This window comes from Accipiter gentilis, chromosome Z (genome assembly GCF_929443795.1).
Source record: "Accipiter gentilis chromosome Z, bAccGen1.1, whole genome shotgun sequence".
Taxonomy (NCBI): Eukaryota; Metazoa; Chordata; class Aves; order Accipitriformes; family Accipitridae; genus Astur; species Astur gentilis.
Window position 1 is genome coordinate 43,648,359 of NC_064919.1, and position 17,841 is coordinate 43,666,199.

The following is a 17,841-nucleotide window of genomic DNA, read 5'->3' on the forward strand; positions in this document are numbered from 1 at the left end:
TCATCCATTACAAATTCAATTTAAATGTATTTAATACACAATGATTTATTTTATAAACCTCATTGCATTTTTGTAAGAACTGCAGAAGTCACATCAAAAATTATCTCTGCTAGTAACTTTTCGTGGGCCTGAAATAACTGCTTAGAAGGGGAGCTTGCTAGCAAAGAAAAATGTAGGGTTTCTCCCGTATACTGATGAAGTTGTCAATATTTCTTATTATTGACTTGAATTATTTGGATTTTAATACCGACTTTGGCTTTTATCTTCCTTTTGGTAATGTGCTGAAGATAAAAAACACCTTCGAAAAAGGCTGCTGTTCTAGCCCATGCTCAGTCTTTCATGCTGAAGATTCACTCAGCGGACAGGTGACTGACGACTGGAAGCATCCTGGGGAAGTACAGGGAGGTAAAGCAATTCATGCCTGTGGGGTAGACTGTGAATGATGAAGGAGGTATTGGTTCCATGCATACGCAAGCTTCCCCCCTCCAAGCAGGCATGTTACTGACTTCGGCTGCAGAAATGATGTCGCATTTAAGCCCTCCCACCCCTAAGTGAGCGTGTTTTCAATCGAGGACGTGTGCCCAAGTTGCACAAATTGTGTGTCAAAGACGCGTTTTGCGTGGCTCAAGAAAATACGGCTTTTTTTACACACTCGCCATCTTTGAGGTAGAAGTACTGTGCCTCATTAAAGAGCAGTGGCATAATTACGTACGTTAAAAAAAAAAAAAAAAAAAAAAAAAAAAAAGAAAAATGCCTGCACGTTTACTGTCAAGCTCTTTGAAACGGCTATGCCCGGGATCGGGTACCCCAAGTAGATCTGGTGGTGAGAAGCGGACGCCCTGCTTGAGCTTGGACTTCGTAAAGGCGGGTTTGAGGTATTACCTAGCACGCTTAAGGCTGCTGTCGGAGGGAGTTAAAAGTGGGTGCTCGTTTCCCTTCTGGCCTAGCCACCGTTCGGTCCAAAGCAATGGGATTCGTCTTCCCGGGCCGAGGCTGCGGGGCTTTCTCTCGCAAGTACCCAGAAGCCGCCGGCCCCCGCGGCCTGCCGCGAGCGCTTCGGCAACGGCAGCGCGCTGCTCCCGGCCGCTTCCAGGCTCCGCCGCCGCCGAGGGCGGAGGGGGGAGGGGGACGGGGACGGGGACGGTGCGCCGGGCCGGCGGCGGGCAGAGCGGCTGGGCTCCCACCGCCGGCCGCCAGCCCGGCGGCAAGAAGGGCTGAGGCGGCGCGCCGCCTCCGCGCTCGAGCTCGCTTGGCCGAGGGGCTCGCCCGGGCTGGGCCCCCTCCGCGCGTGGGTGTCGCCCGCCGCGCCGCCGCCGCCGCCGCCGCCGCTTCCTACGGCACGGCCTTAGGCGAAGGTGTGCGCCCGGGGCGCTCGTCCGTGCGACCGCCGGTGCGTGCGCGCTGCGCGTGCGCTGCCTGTACTTCTCCGGCACCGCCGCGTTCCCCGAGGCGGCTCTTCCGCCGGCCCGGGCGAGCCGGCGCGGCGCCCGAAGGGAGGGGCCTCCTGCTGCGGCTGCCCCGGCCGCCCCCGCCGCTTATCTCCGCGAACAGCCCTCCCGAGCGGGGCGCCGCGCCCGCCCGCGGCCGGGCCCCTCTCGCCCGGCGCCCCCGGCTCGGGGCGGGCGAAGGGGGCGGAGGCGCCGCCGCCTGCCGATCACGGCCCGCTGCCCAATAGGGGCGAGCGCTGGAAGGGCGCCGCCGGCGTCACGGCGTGACGTCGGCGGCGCCCATGGCAGAGGGCAGGAGACGGGCCGGAGGGGGCGATGGCCTCGTCGGTGGTGAGGGCCACGGTGCGCGCCGTCAGCAAGCGGAAGATCCAGGCTACGCGCGCCGCCCTCACCCTGGTCAGTACCGCGCCGCCGCGGGCGGGCAGCGCCCGGCCCTCGCCGGCCCCGCCGGCGCACGGGTGCGAGCACTGCGCCACGGGCCGGGCCCGGCCGCCGGGCCTCCCCCGGCCTCTGCCGCCCGCCCCGCGGCAGGGCGGGTGGTGCGCAGCCGCCCCCGGGCGGCCGGTGGCAGCGGGACGGGGACGGGGAGGGGCCGCGCCGCGCCGCTCTGCCTGTCTGCGTGGGCGGGCGAGGTGTCGCGGCCTGGGAGGGGGCTACGGGGAGGCTGGGGGGGGGGGGGGGGTGTCTCTTCCCCCTCCTGAGTTTACCGGGGGGCAGCTGCTGCGCCTTGCCCGTCCCGCTGCCCGTCCCTTCCCCGCGCCCCTCCGCTCCCTCCGCAGGCACCCTTTGCAGAAAGCGGGAGAAGGGGGTGGACCGGTGCGGCCCCTTCGTGCGGGGAGTGGCGGGGGTGAGGCCTTTTTGCACAGTCACCCGGAGAGGCGTATTTAGCAAAAAAAAAAAAAAACAAAAACCAAAAAACAAACAAACAAAAAACCACCAACAAACAGCAACAGATGGAAAGGCATTACCTACAGAAGCTGAGGAGCAGGCTGTTTCCAAGGAGGCTTTGTATCCTTCTCTTGGTTGAGGAAGGGCGTTTGCTACTAGCGGCAGTGCTGGGGAGGCCGTGCTATTGAGGGGGATTACCGCGGAGGAAGGTGCAGTCAGTTCCCTGCAGGAACAGGGGCAGACTAAGTGCATATGGTTAAATTGTTTGTCAGAGCAGGTAATTCCTGTTCAGTACTGATTCTGTAACAAATGAAGGTTAATAGCGGTGACTAGAAAAGGTTTTCTACTGTAAGTCCGCCTGTAGTTTGCTTTGTGTGTTTAAGTCTGCTCACGGTAAGAACTTCACAGTACTACGCTTTTCCTTTGCTCGGTGTCTTAGAAACTCGTAAGCATGTAATGGAAGTTTTTATGTTTGTGTTGCGTTCTCACGTTTCTGCAACAACTAGCTCTGCGTGAACAGTGAATTTATGTGCTGCCACTAGTTCCCCTCTAGGTCAGTGGGAAGAGAAGTAGGCCATGAACACTTCTGTGCCTAGTTGACTTGTCTGTAAGGTGTATGTGACAAAAGTATCACAAGAGCAGAACTACTTAATTGAATTGTGGTAGTGATGGGGGGGGGGGGGGGGTGGCAACTCCAAACACTGTAGTATTAAGGGCTGCAGTTCTTGAGCTATCTGTTTGCTGCCAGTGTGGGTGAGGAGAGGATTGAAGAGGTACTGTGTTCTGCATGGATTAGATTCAGCAATCCTCCTTTTAACAGCAGAGTGCGTATCTTCAGATCCGACATCAGTTTCAGGCAGAACACAGGCTAGTCAATGCTGACAGGTGGCTGATGCTAAAGGTGGACTTTGCAGATAGGGGACAAACGTAAACTAAGAAAATTTGAGTGCACAGAGTTGGAACAGAATTTTTTTTACAGTACAACTAAGTACGTTGCACATCTTATATATGTGCAAGCACTCACTGCAAATAAACAAAAAAAACACCCCAAAACATTTCAAATTGATGCATATGTCTTTGTTTTTCAGACGCCATCAGCTGTTCAGAAGATAAAACAGCTTCTTAAGGATAAACCCGAGCATGTAAGTATAAACAGGGCCAACCTGTAGATTGTGCTAAGGTATTAGCACAGCTCATGATTGGAAAGCATTTCTGGCTACCTTAGAAGCTTTAAATAGACACTGAGGTGTTTACTGGAGATGTTGGCATCTTTTTTTTTTGGAGGCGAAATATGTCAGCTTGTTTGTACAACAAGCTTCGTTTCTTTATAAAATAAAATGCAGAAAATAACTGACTGTAATGACATCTCACTGTACAGTTAAGATAAAGTTGAAAAAATTTTAAACTTTCAAAATATTTTTGAGCTATATTTTAATGAACCTTTTTAGTATGGCATAGTCGTGACTTCTGGTAAGGAAAGAGATCTTCAACTCTTGATATTAAGACATTATTAAATTTAAGTTATTGTAGGAATTCTCATTGTGAACTATATAATAATAAAGTTATATTCATACCCATTGGAAAACATGTATTTCTTAGGAAATTTGCTAGACAATGTTTAATTTTAAGTAATCAGCATTTCTCCAAATAACTGATTGAGCTTGTCGTCTTTTCTTCTTGGGGAAGAACACACAGAGTCTTGCTTTCTAATCATTATAAAAACAAGCATTGGATTTTCTTCTTTACAGTGTGTATTATTTCAGGAAGACTATTTCTCTTTTAACTTTCATACAAGGCCCATTGTTTCTTTTGCTTCCTGCACATCTGCAACTAACTAGACTCTTTGTTCTAATGTTTCAAACCATCCTAAGGAAGCCCTAAGCCTACAGATTAGCTGATCAGTTATCCCCTTGCTATAAATGGTGTGTGTGTTTTCTAGCCCATTATTTGTAGCAGTTCCTGTAGAGAAAGGTATTCAGTCTGAAGAGATCAAACACTGTTTCTGAGATCCCACTTGACGAAAAGTGATACATTTTTATTGTAACATTGATTATGGAGATAGACAAATAATTTTTTCCCCTTCAGTTATGAAGCATTGGTTTGTGGAAAGTGATACAGATACTTTTGAAATATTGTTGTGCACAGTTTTCTGTTTCTTTAAAACCTTTTCTCAGTTCTTTACTTACACAGCTGCTCTTTTTGTCAGACTTGTTGGATACTGTGAATGTTACAAACATATTGACTAGGTTGGCTTTTAAGGTTGATTAAAACAGTGAGCAAAGAAACATATTTGATTTAAGGAAGGGATTGCTTTTTTAATTGAGACTGGCAATAGAGGTAATGAAGAAATCAAAGTATGTTTCTCAAAAATTTAGTTTGGAGTAAGTTTTCTGATGGCGCCATTGCAAGAGTTCTGTGAAAATCTGGTAACTGCCTTTGTCTTCACCTCACAGCTTCATAACTATGTTACTGTCAATAGTCTTAACATAGTGCCTGAATTAGCATCTGAGTAAACTTTAATTTGAAGTCACAAAACCATCCATCTTTGACATTTAACTGTCTTTATGAGACCAGGCACCTGCAGGAGTGCCAACAGTTTATTACTTTAAAACTTCAACATACTTCAGGGCTTGATCCACAGCAGCAAACATCTGATGTTTGCTTTTACCTTGGCAGTCAATTTTGTAGAAGGAAAAAAACATTACCTCTTAATCCATTAAGGTAATTCACTTCTGCTTTGAGGCAGTGGAGAATAATAAATGTCAGCATTTTGTTGTTCTGCATACTTTTTATCTTGCCATTCAGGTTTTAAAAAAGTCATGAATATGGTATCGGGTTTGGTTTTTCTGTTTTTTTTTTTTTTTTTAGGTAGGTGTTAAAGTAGGCGTTCGTACAAGAGGATGCAATGGACTTTCTTACACGTTAGAATACACAAAATCGAAAGGAGACTCTGATGAAGAAGTAGTTCAAGATGGTGAGTTTCTGATGCAGCAGAGCAAACTTCTGTGGTGGTGGGGAAGAATAACTTATTACAGGTTTGCCTAGGTCAAGGTTAGAACTTACTTGAAGTAACAGGTTATAGCAAGAGGTCCTACTGTTCTGTTACGGGAATTGTTGTCACCGTAGTTTCTGTTTTGAAGTAACCAGTTATTTAAAATCTGCAGCTTTACAGTCTCTGCATCAGAGGCTACTCTACCAGCATAGTCTAGTCCATCATTCACGTCTTTGGAGGTGGCTAATAGCAGGTATTTAGAGAGTAATACTGAACAATGCATATATAAAAGATTACTTTATCAGCATATGTAAACTAAGGCTTGGCAAAGTAAAGATTTTATTTGCAAGGGATTTTCCCGATTATCTTCTCTAACTAGTCCTATTCATCATTGATTTGTAATTTGTTTTTACCCTCTTTATGCTTTTGACTTTTACATTGCTTTGTAACAACGGATTCTATGATTTTAGGAGTATTTTAAAAATTGTTTTCATATGCTGGTATTTAAGCTTGCTGCTTGATAATTTCATAGAGCATCCCATGATAGGCCTATTGCTATAGTTTCTGCCATGGTTTAACCCCAGCCAGCAGCTGAGCCCCACACTGCTGGTCACTCACTCTCCCACCGTGGGAAGGGGGAATGAATCAGAACGGTAAAAGTGAGAAAACTCATGGGATGAGTTAAAGGCAGTTTAACAGGTAAAGCAAAAGCCGTGCGCACAAGCAAAGCAAAACAAGAAATTCATTCACCACTTCCCATGGGCAGGCAGGTGTTCAGCCATCTCCAGGAAAGCAGGGCTCCGTCATGCGTAACAGTTACTTGGGAAGACAAATGCCATCGTTATGAACGTCCCCCCCCTTCCTTCCTTCTTCCCTCAGCTTTAGAAGCTGAGCATGATGTCATATGGTCTGGAAAATTCCTTTGGTCAGTTGGGGTCAGCTGTCCCAGCTGTGTCCCCTCCCAACTTCTTGTGCAACCCCCAGCCTAACTGGCTGGTGGGGTGGCGTGAGAAGCAGAAAAGGCCCTGACTTTGTGTAAGCACTGCTTAGCAATAGCTAAAACATCCCTGTGTTATCAACTGTTTCTAGCACAAATCCAAAGCATAACCCCACACTAGCTATTCTGGAGAAAATCAACTCTGTTCCAGTCAAAACCAGCACAATTCTATACTTTTTTTTCCAATTTTTATAAAAATTTCTGAGAGTCATCTTTTGTCAAATATGGATTTTTACAGAAGCATAGTAGTGTTTGTGTTGGTTTCTGTTCCTTTTCTAAAAGTTCCTAAAATTCCTTTTGTGAGGCTGTTTGCGTTTTTTTGGGGGCATTACTGAACTCTGTTATATTATGTTCAGGAATATTACTTTTAATTTGGTGGCAAAGTAAGAGATTTAAATATAAGTGGGATATCACAATCATTTTCTTACAGAAGCTATGCGGCTAGGCAGAGCCCATCTTCCAGCTGTCTTCACAATACCTGTGACCAACTCATAGATTTTATTCTCTTAAACAGAGAATTAGTTGGAACTTGAGCAAATTATTAAATTGAACCAGAGTATGTAAGATAGGGACTGCCACCTAATTCTGCAAGTGCCTCTTGATTTAGAATTCAGCAGGCTTCTGGAGTTACCTCTTCTGCTTGACTTTGAGCTTTAGCTTTACATGGCTGAAAACACATTTTTCAGAAGGCGTTTCCTGGTTTGGATCTTAAGGAATGTAAAAGCAGTTTCCCTCAGGTCAGAGGCCTTACGTTCCAAAGCCAGGCAACGTTTCACGTGTGCCGGTGTGCTTTCTGGTTTGTTTTGGTTGCTTCTAGCCAGATTGCCAGTGAAGGCTCTGTCTTTTATATAGCTCTGTGCTCACTGAGCTCGTGGCTTTGGATCCCAGCACAAATTTTATGGCTTTTAGGTAGTAAGTCACTGCTTCAGGGATCAGGTCCATAAACTCCTTCGTTAGGTTTAGCCTTCACTGTCAGTTACTGTCCAAACTGACCCCCAAAATGTATAGATTCAACTTGGTTGCCCACAGACTTGAGTTGTATTAGTAGTGTTTTATCTCAATGTCTACCATGATGAAACAGCTTTCCAGCAATCTCTCATATAACTTAATGAGGTTTTGTTGCTGTTTACTGATACAATTTTACATTTTTATTTTTATTATTTCCTAGTCTGGGCAGCTAAAGCTGTCCACTCGCAATTTTGTATCAGATTTGCAGTTCTAAAGTTCAGTAACTTTCCAGAGAGGTAGATGCTTTGTGTACTTTGAAAAGGGAGCTCTTTCTAGTTCCTAAAATGAACTACTAATTCTTAATCCTTAAAGGTTGTGATATCTTTGGAAGTTCACACATTTGCCTTATTATAGGATCCAGTATTGCTAACAGTTAATGTAGACCAAATATTTTTGCAGAGCAAAAAATAATCATTTTGAGAGAGGAACATTTGGTTTTTCAAGGATTTGGGGCATCTTGTTGGATGTACAGACTTTAAGAATGGTAGGAAATGGGTTACTGACTGTAATGTGTGGGAATTAAGTATTGAAGCTGAGATTCGTTCCCAGGTTCTACAGTGTATTTCCCTGGGTATCATGTTTTTAAATCCCACCTCAAAAAATACATACGTGCATGTGCATACACAGATAACAGTTCTAGACTGTTGCAAGGCTTTTATAGGTAGAGTATAAACAGTGGTAAAAGTGCCCCATGTTAGGCCAGGGAAAACAAGTTATACTGTTAGCCTTGATGTTTTGGTTCCATTTTTTTTATCACTGGTCAAAAGAGAATTTCAATGTGAATGATGATTTTGCTGTATGTAATTTTTTCTTCTTTGTTGTCTTCAAGGGGTCAGGGTGTTTATTGAGAAGAAGGCACAGCTGACACTTCTAGGAACTGAAATGGACTATGTAGAAGACAAGCTGTCCAGTGAATTTGTCTTCAATAATCCGAACATCAAAGGAACATGTGGCTGTGGAGAAAGCTTTAACATCTGAAATATCAGGACTACTTTGACTTTGAACACCCCAAAACACTTACTATGATGGGTTTCAGAAGCAAATGCATTGTCTTCACATTTGTAGGCTGCATAAAGTGCGGATACCGTGAAGAAAAATAAAGTTAAATAATTTTGAAAATTTAAATTGTGTGTTAAATTCCACCACTGATGTAGTTATGCTGTAATTTGTGATGAGTTGGGATGTAAAAGGTAAGAACAGTTAAGTGCTGTAGTAACATCTCTGTACCTTCACATGCTGAGGAAATAAAATCTCACTGTTCTTTTCCTTTGTCATTTTCTTTGTCCACTCTACTCGCTTCTCCATCCAAAACCCATTTGAAAGAATATATTGCCTATGTGTTCTGCTTTGACTTGGGCGGGGGGGGGGGGGGGGGGAAACAACCAAAACCAAACCCCTCAACCATTTATCTGTGTTTGTTTATAAAGATTTATATGCACAGGCACACAGTCTTCAGCTTCAGAGTTCACTATGATTACGTAGATGCTTGCTTTGTTTTTGTAGTTTTCTGATGCTTTGATTTTTTTATGTGTGGATTTTCTGGTGGTTTATTTTCCTGTAAATTTGGGGAAGTCCAAAAGGAAGTTCATGTATTAATATAGCGGTAGGCTACCATAGCGCTGCTTGCAGAAATACTTAAAAATGGGCTATCCTAGTTTTAATTCTGTTCCTTTCCTTCTTGAAGGCCTAGTATCTGCTGTACTTAGAAAGTAATTTTCAAGAACATGAAATAGATTGAGGCACTGGAGTACTAAAGCAAGATACACACAGGTCTTGTTTCTCACATTTCTGTTGTTTATCTTTCTTGACTTAAATTGCAAAGTTGGTAAAACTGCCTCCAGATTCTGATTCCCTGTGTTCACAGTATGTGCTACCTGTGAACCAAACGCTATGAATGTTTTTTTTGAGAGAGAAATCTTACACTTCTCATTACTTTTTTTTTTTTACTCATGTCTGCTACTAGTTTTGTTACAGCTTGACCTCTGTAGTTGCTAGGGTTTTTCACCAAAATTTACAGTAACTTCTGTTTAACTCCCATCTTGAAGTTAACTTGGTAACAGAAGAAAAAGCATTTATAATTTTAAAATCCATAGTATTTTGTAATTGTTTTAAATTAATCTAGATAGTAATGAAAATGTTATGTTTATAGGAGGCCATTTTTTCTTTGGAATTTACGCTTGCTTTCTCCTTATTGGAGTTCTGTTTTTGTAAACCAGTGTTTTTCAAGCTTATAAAGTCTTCAACTCTTCTTTGCTGGTGCTTAGGCAGAAGTGTAAATGCCTCCCCAAGCCTTCCCAAAAAGTGATATGAGAGAACTACTGTTCCATTCTTTTATCTCCACGTTTCCCTGATTGTCCAAAGATGACATTGTGCAGCTAAGCTGCTCACTTCTGCAGGAGAGAAGATAATGTATCTGCCTGGGCAACTGATCAGAACAGCTGGTGAAAAGGGTTCAACTGAAAAGCAGGGGACAACAGGGACTGGGGTCTTGTAGTCAAGGACAAGAAGGTGCTGAGATGGGAGTGAACTGAGAGCATCAAGGCTGCGTGTTGAAAATCCAAAGGTCACATTGAATGTGGACAGTTGTACCCTCATGCCTGTCAACAACTTTGGATAGTAATGTGCTGAAGACATAGGATTGCAGCTATGTTTTTATTTGTCCCTCTACACCTCTTCCCAGGTGTAGAGGGAAGAAGAAAAATGAAAAAATAATTCTTGATCTGTTTTATGTAATGCATGGGAACAGAAGGTCAGAATTTCCACACCTGTAGTTTAATATTAAATACCTGAATTTTGTTTGCATACTATATCACCTTTTGATGTAAAAACACCGTTTCCTTCAACTGTCAACTGTTGTACACAGTTACTTTACTTCATAGTAATTCAGGAATTAGTGGTAATACACTGTCTAGGTGCATTTTTAGTGCTGGAAGTCTTGCCAAACAAAAAAAAAGGCAGTTAATGTGTTACAGCTGCGTTAATATGTCTAAAACTCCAAGCTGAGGGCCTTTCTTCAGATTGCGTTTCTCTGCTTCTTGCTGGAGGGTAAGACTGTGAAGGTGGTAGCACTGGTGGTTACTAAGAGTGCTAGTACTTACTCATTTAACTTGTTTTGGTGTGTTTTGGGGTGGGGGAGTTTGGTTTGGTTTGGGGTTTTTTTAGACCTGTGGCACATATAGCAGTCCTTTTCATGTCTTTTGTGTATATGCCTTGAGTGAAAGTTTGCACTTTTGTACTCCCACGAAATAATACTCTAAATTGTCACTTTACTAAGACACCTAACGCACAAATGTGTTTAAACTTCTGTTAAAGTGCTATTTATGGTGGCGTAGCAACATGGTTTTGTTGAGTGGTCCATCATAATTTTGTGCAATACTGTATGTAGAGTTCTTAGTTATAATAATAAACACTGCCTGTTGGTAAACATGAAATATTCTTATCTTGAATGATTTTTGTTTACAGTAATAAACAATCACTGGGGGGAGAGAGAATAGGTTTGTGTGCTGGGATTACAAAGCAGATAGAATATTACTGTTACCTGAGTTAATATTTCTCAAAAATACTAAAGTTTTCCAAATATTAACAGCATTGGAATAACATAGAGACATATGGAAAAAAAGTTTTAATTAACTACGTACAGAAAGGTATTTACACATACTGGAAGGGTGGGGCTGTTAATGCATAGATTTCTGTTATACGTTGCGATATGCTGTTCTCGGGGTAAAAATTCTAACAGGCAAGATGCTTATTTTGAAGGCTTCTACATGCCAAAAAGTCATTGTGGTGTGTTTTGATGCGGGATAATGATTTTGATCAAAGTAACTGTTGGCGTAAAAGGTTTTTAATTGGCTAGGCAATTTAAGGGTGACAGTCAAAGGGCATTCCTGGCCATTCCACCTCAGTGCTGTATAATGGCACTAATATGCCATAGTGTACTACTTTTATGACACATTTTGGGTTTTCTCTTAGATACAGTCTTTCCACCTCCAAAGCCATTTTTCCTTTTCCTATTATATGAGGATTCTGAACGATAGGGGGCGAAGTAACAGATTTTGGAAAAACACTAGAGATTGTTGGTTCAATTGCATATTCGTGATGTTGGAGTGAGAGAACCAAAGCCTTCATACAGTTGGGAGCGTGGAAACGCAATGGTTACCTTTCTGTTGGAGTTCTCGCAGAACTTGTGCAAACCACTTGCTTGCAGCTGCAAGTCAGTATTCCTGATCCATCCCTTCTTATAGCTCTCTCTGAATGGCTCGGGAAGAACAACTTGTTTAGGAAAACATTGAACAGTTCAATACACAAGTCATGCTGACAACAGGTAATGGGACTGTTATAGATGCTCGTGACAAATTGGAGGAGCCAATTTGTAGTGAATAAAAAAAAGACGAATTTATTAGCAAGTGATAAGAGAGCAAAACAGCGCTGGGCGGCCGGGGAGGCAGTGCTCCACCACAAGCTCGCAACTTTATGTTATAGTTACATTCCTTATATACAGTTCATGCACCTCTTTCTTGCAAGTCTCCGCCTTGTCCTGTTTCTTCTTTCTCCATTCATGTAGGTCTGTTACTAAGCAGATTTGGTCTATCTTCTCAAGGACGAGTGTCTTTTCATGTAGAATGTCTTCTGATGTGAAAAAGTACAGTTTTGGCAGAGTCCATCCCCTTATCTGGTAGATTATAGCTGTTGTTCTTTTCCCTCCTTAGCTAGTAAGTTATAGCCGTTGCCCTCTTCCCGTGACATTTACGCACCAATTAAGCAAGCTTTGTTATTTACACAAGGCATCTGCTAACTTTCAATATGTCTCTTCTCCCTTCCCGATTTCATGAACAAAGTTAACTCGCTCATTACAGGACTAAAATCAATTTGAACTCCAATATTAAAAATCAGATGCAGGTAATGGGACTGTGAAATTTAGTCGAGGAAACATAGGTTCGTTTCTTTTTTTGTAGCTAAATCCTGTCTGCCGTGGGTTGCTTCTATGAGTTTTGGGGGGTTTACAGTATTATTATTCTCCTTATTTATTTAAATCAGTGCCTCCACTAGCAGAAAAACTCTCCAACTGTACCACTGTTGTGCTTACACTGGCTGCCTGGCCATCTCTTAGATTAGTTTTTTGTAACGCTAAAATGTCGCAGTCTCTTCTGACAGAAGAATTCCGTAGTTGTCTGACGAGGCAGAGCGTACACCTCTGTGTTCATCGCAAAAGATCCCTCGAAAAAGTACTTGAAAAATTACTTTCTATGGTGACCAGTAAAGTCATCTGCCAGACAGCGAGTGAGCGGTTCAGGCTGCTTTGTTCTATACTGCCACTTTTAGCAGCCGCGAGATACGCTGCTTCAACGCGGCGAGCAAAAATGCAGGTACTTAGCACAATCCCCCACGCATCTGGGTCTGAGCAGCGTTGCAATAGCACTTTCTGTGTGCAATGCCTGGCATTTTTCTTAAAGAGAGACAGCGAGGGAAGACGAACGGCTGAATTTAGGCAAGGCCTTCGCCCCCGCCTTTTCCGCGGGCCGTTTCTCAGGCTGTGCCTGCCGTCGCTGGCAGCAGCGCTCCGGCGGTGCGGTTCCTCCGGTGGAACCCGGGGGTGCCAGACCGTGTCTGCCTCGGGGCAGGGTCCGAAGCCGCGGCCCCGCTTCTCTCCCCGGGCGGCTGGGGGTTCTGGTTCGTGGGAGCGGGCACCTGCTGCCACGGGGTGGCAGCAAGTCTCCAGCCTACGCGTTTCAGAAGGCCGGTCGCCCCTTTCCCGACCCTCGTGTTCCAAGTTTCCTGTTGCATTTCCTGAATACCGGAGCGCTTTGGCTTGTACTGCCGTTCAGCTCTGCTGTTTGTCCTTCTCGCATTCTGCTCCGTGCTGGTCACCTGTTCCTGAAGCATGGCGGGTGACTCTGCAGAAATGCAACGCGTCAGTCACATCGCTTCAGAGCTCCTGATGCGGAGGGGAGCGGAGCAGAGGTTTCTGACCAGCCTTGGCTGTTGAAGCAATGTTCTTCTCACCATTTCTCCCCTTGCTAGTAGTGTGTTAATGTACCTCATTAATGTTGTGGCCGTCTCCACGTTTCTGCAGATTTGTTTCTGACAGTTCGCTTTAACTTTAAGGGTAACAGAAGTTTCTTGCTAGGATGGTACAGTCCAGCAGGACAAAGAATCTCACAAAACAGCATAGTCTCCACTCACAACAGAAACACTCTTATCCCCAGCACCTTACTTATCTGGGGGGTTTTTGCTGAATGCATAATGACTTTATTGCATATGATTTTAATGAAAAATTCCTTCTGTAGCTAAGCCCAGACAGCAGGAATAAGTTCCCCTTCCTAGCTAATGAAACGAGACAGCCTCCAAAAATTTGAAATAACCTAAGTAGCAGAATTCAGTTCACACAGAGGATTTGCCGCCAGCCACTTCCTTTTTCAACCACATGTTTTAATCCTTAATTTGCTCATGGTGAGTCATTCACATAGACCTTTCATTCCTAATCACAGTAGCCCTTCTGATTAAATACTAAACAGTTGTATGGGGTCTGGCAAAACCACGTTTAAGTTAGATTACGTTGCTGTTAATTATATCATTTCCTTCCTTGTGCTTGTTTCACTTAAGAAGCTTAAATGCAAGTAAGTATTCAAATAAGGAGAAAAGGCAAGGTGCTAATGCATGTAATGTTGTGTGATTTCATGAAGCACATAGGTGGTAGAGAACAGGATCCAGTCCCTCCTGCCAGCCTCTGTTTTCACAAGAGGTTTGCAGCATGCAGTCCTCCCATTTGTAAATGAGAGCTAGCTGAAGAGTATAGTCAATGTCTATTTCTGCTGACTATCCAATGAATACTCCCCCAAAATAAATAAATAGAAAATCCAATAGTTGGGTATAAAAAGTGGTAGTGTAAAACTGCTGTTTGGAAACTTTGTTGAGAAGAAAAATCATATTGCTTCCCCTTGACATACATCTTCTGAATTTCTGCCTTTACTATTTGAGCTATGAACTGCGATTCAACCAAACAAACATTGGCAAATCTTGCTGAAGTGGTTTTAGGAAGTTCCTGTGTACTTGTCCCCTCTGTTTGAGGCTGCCACTGCTATGGCATGTTTGTCAAACAAGTGCCTGAGCCTCAACTGTTGACAGCGAGTTTACATTAATGTGTTGCACTGTAAAGTTAGTTGCTCCAAGAAAGGAACCTGTTCAGTCTTGCTGGAACATGGGAAAACCCCAGCAAAGTGATAAATAGTTATACAGTGAGTGCAGTTTACTTAAACTACCCTATCAAGAACTAGAGCTCATCTGCCCATGCCTTAGAGAGCCTGAAACACCTCCTGCAAGGATATTGCAAGTTGGCACTCACAATATTCATTTCAGGAAGAACCTCTGGTTTCTACAAATAATTTAGAACATTAAAATCCTCTTGCAACCCTTAAACCTAAGGCTTGTTACACATGTGACATGGAACTTTGCCATCCCCATTTGATAGTCATGGCCTACTGTGGAACCGTGAAACAGTTTAAAAAGACTCAGAAAAATTATTTTGAACTCCAGGTTTGGATGCTTTCAAAGAAAACTATTCACATTAGACCTACACATTCACCATCCTACGTATTACTGAAATTCGTGCTGTCAGTGCTGTACTTAAACTGGTTAAAACAGCCCTGCACTATAACTAGGCCCATATGTCACAATAAAGAGGCTTTTGCATGAGCGCACTTTTTAAAATGGAAGCCTTGGTTTATTATGAATTGGAAAAATATTTCCTGGAAAACAGCACTCTGGTGGGAACCCGCCAGCACTGAGTTTTGCATGGGGGATGCTTCGGTGCACTGTGAAGGCTGTGTCTTTGTTTCTGCTCTGCTTGATATCTCTGGCCCTGACAGCTCGAGAAGCTTCCCTCATACTCACCCCCTGACTAAAGCAAGTCTGCCACAGGCTGCGGTACTTTTAATTCAAGAAAGTGGCCTTTTGGGCAGGAGGTGAGAGAAGAGTGAAAACAGGCAGAAAACCAGGAATTTTTCACCTGAGGTAAAATATTTAGCCAAATACATATAAAACTATAAAGTACTGTATCTGTCATCGTGGCAACCTGAGCTGCCATTTGCTAATGCTTGTTTTTGTGGCAACCTGAGCCCCATGAGTTACCCGGTGACTGACACCAGCCTTGCCCTCCAGTTATACCTGCTAAACCAGAGCTAGGGACTGCAGTCCCACAACGTGGGGTTTCCCCTCCCTTTTGGGTGCAAGAGAAGGACCAAGCCTCCCCATTCCCTCCTTGCTGGGGAGCCAACCAGAGAAAACAAGGCGCAGGGAAGCTAAGGCCTTGCCGCCAGCGGCCATCTTCCCCAACCCTGGCTGCCGCGTGCCCCTCAGCGCCGCCTGGCGCTCCCAGAACACACTGTCCTGAGCATCTATTGGCTAACTCAAGCTCTGTCCCTGCCCCACCCGCCAAGCACACCAATCGTGTTCTCTCTGGTCAGCTGCCCCACCCTCCTCAGCGAGGCTGCTGAGGGCGGGGAGATGGCCGTGGGCATTCCCTGTGGTGGCTCCTTTCCTGGCCCTGGGTCGAGGGGCCAGCCGCTCTTCTGTGCAGCCCTCGTTGCCCTCCTTCCCAAATGAACTTCATCTCACGGGGAGCATGGTGGTTTGTGTGCAGCGCGTGGCGGGGCCCACCAGGGGCAGGGCCCACAGCGAGCGGGGTAGGCCCAGGTTGTCACCAGGATCACAACCCGCAGGCGTCCGCCTGAGCAGGAGCCCCTTGGAGGAGGCGGGGGGGGGGGGGGGGGGGGGGTCTGCTCTGCTCCCGTCTGCCTTCCTGGGATGTGGAAGATGAATTCAGGGGAAAGCATAGCAACAGCAGGAAGGCCGTTAGGGAAACCTATAAAGTGAGCTTAGAAGGCACTGGTGTGCCTTAGCAAAATGTAAGCAAAGGAGAGAAAATGCTGGTCTTCCAGGAATAGGCAGCAAGCAAGCAGGGGATATGTCTATGGCAGGAAAAGGGAAACCAGGGAAAAAAAGAATCACGCTAAGTAAGGAAAATCCAGTATTTTAGGATGAGCTTGCTGCTGAAATCTCTTGGCCTGGGAATCATCTCACAAGGAAAGTGAGACATCCTGCCATCTTTGAGAAGATTTTAAACTCTGGTGGGCAAAGTACTGTGATGCATAATACGGATGAACCACAGTTAGCTCACCAGACACTGGGCAATAAGAGACTGACTCGTTTGTATTTTTCTTCTTCATCTCTTCTCCTTTTAATCCTGTTTCTCTACCATTTTCATGTTTTTTTAATTACTAATTAAAATTGCTTTTCTTTTTTCAGCATGGTGAAGGCACAACGGATCAAAATGGGAAACATATTCTACCAGAAGATACCAAGCAGAAGAAACAGTCATTCTCTCTTGATTTGAAAGTGAGTGTTGTAACAGTGTAAAAGCAGTTTGTCGGTTTTCTGTGTCATCTACTTTCTTTTATGCTGATTTTTTTATGGACTGATTGACTAGGTAGCTCTACAGTACCAAGTTTTTATTTGTTCAATATAGCAGAACTGTCAGAGTACAAAGACATTCTAGGCTAAGAGTCACTAATACATTTGTACTGAATTTTTGTGGTGAAAAAAGAATTGATACCAGAATTTGTAACAGTTTAATGTTTCAAGTTCCATAGTTACGGGCACAGAAGTTCAGTTAGTATCATTTGTCCCTGTTATGAAAAAAAGTAAGTATTTGTCTCACCTTCATGGCATTAATCAAAAGATGATTTTGTTTCTCGGTGGTGCTCTATATATCAATAGACTTGGTCAGAAGATCAGTAAGAAGCAGGCATCTGATTCTGCTTTGTCCCTTAGGTTGTGTGGCCTTAAATGGTCATTTATCTTAATGAAAACAGCTCACTTGCTTGCTTTCATAAACTTTGAGTAGTCTTTGAATAATCCAACAAGCCACTGTGATCCCAACAACAGGGGGAATCTGTCTGGACTAGTTTCTAGACTAAGTAATGCTGCTTACATCTATACAGAAATGGTGAGTTTCTCATGAGTTTTCAGTAAAATAAAATTATTTTTAATGCATAACATTTGGATCTCATAGTTAATAGTGTAGAACAGCAAACAAATAGCACATCCTTCTCATGGTCTGGTTCATCACCTTTGCAACTTCCTAGTAAGACATTGGCTGGCACTAGGTGCTGGAGGTAAGCTAAGCAGAGGTATACACAATCCTACAGCTTCCTTAGGTTCACTTTCTCCCTCTTAATGATCTGTTTTATACATGTATCCTTACACATTGTTCCAGACAGATTACATTTTTAAACTAGTTTTGGACAATTTTATTAATCAAGGCATGATGTGGAAAATTAGAGATTTTTTTTCATGGAGCAGTTGACATCTACAGTCTGTTATAAACATTATAAAAGATACGCATAATGTAACAAATCAATCCAAAGAGAAGGTATTCTGTCATTGTGGTGTGCTGGGAACATGGGTTGTTGGTCTCTTATGTGATCATCTTGCTTTTATCTTCATACCTAGCC

The 17,841-nt window shown here is 44.0% G+C and overlaps 1 protein-coding gene across 1 annotated transcript; it reads left to right on the forward strand.

The window, feature by feature from the left end:
• Positions 1–1,689: 1,689 nt before the first annotated feature.
• On the forward strand, positions 1,690–8,607 carry ISCA1 (iron-sulfur cluster assembly 1). Its single transcript, XM_049795704.1, has 4 exons — positions 1,690–1,844; positions 3,425–3,478; positions 5,205–5,310; positions 8,163–8,607. Exons 1-4 carry the CDS (start codon positions 1,764–1,766, stop codon positions 8,309–8,311), a joined length of 390 nt encoding a protein of 129 aa, XP_049651661.1. The 5' UTR covers positions 1,690–1,763; the 3' UTR covers positions 8,312–8,607.
• Positions 8,608–17,841: the final 9,234 nt, after the last annotated feature.

Excerpts from the sequence above, each read along its gene's own strand:
- ISCA1 (XM_049795704.1), top strand. The coding sequence starts at position 1,764 with ATGGCCTCGTCGGTGGTGAGGGCCACGGTGCGCGCCGTCAGCAAGCGG. Across the intron at positions 1,845-3,424 it reads CGCGCGCCGCCCTCACCCTG|ACGCCATCAGCTGTTCAGAA; the intron begins GTCAGTACCGCG and ends TTTGTTTTTCAG. Across the intron at positions 5,311-8,162 it reads TGAAGAAGTAGTTCAAGATG|GGGTCAGGGTGTTTATTGAG; the intron begins GTGAGTTTCTGA and ends GTTGTCTTCAAG.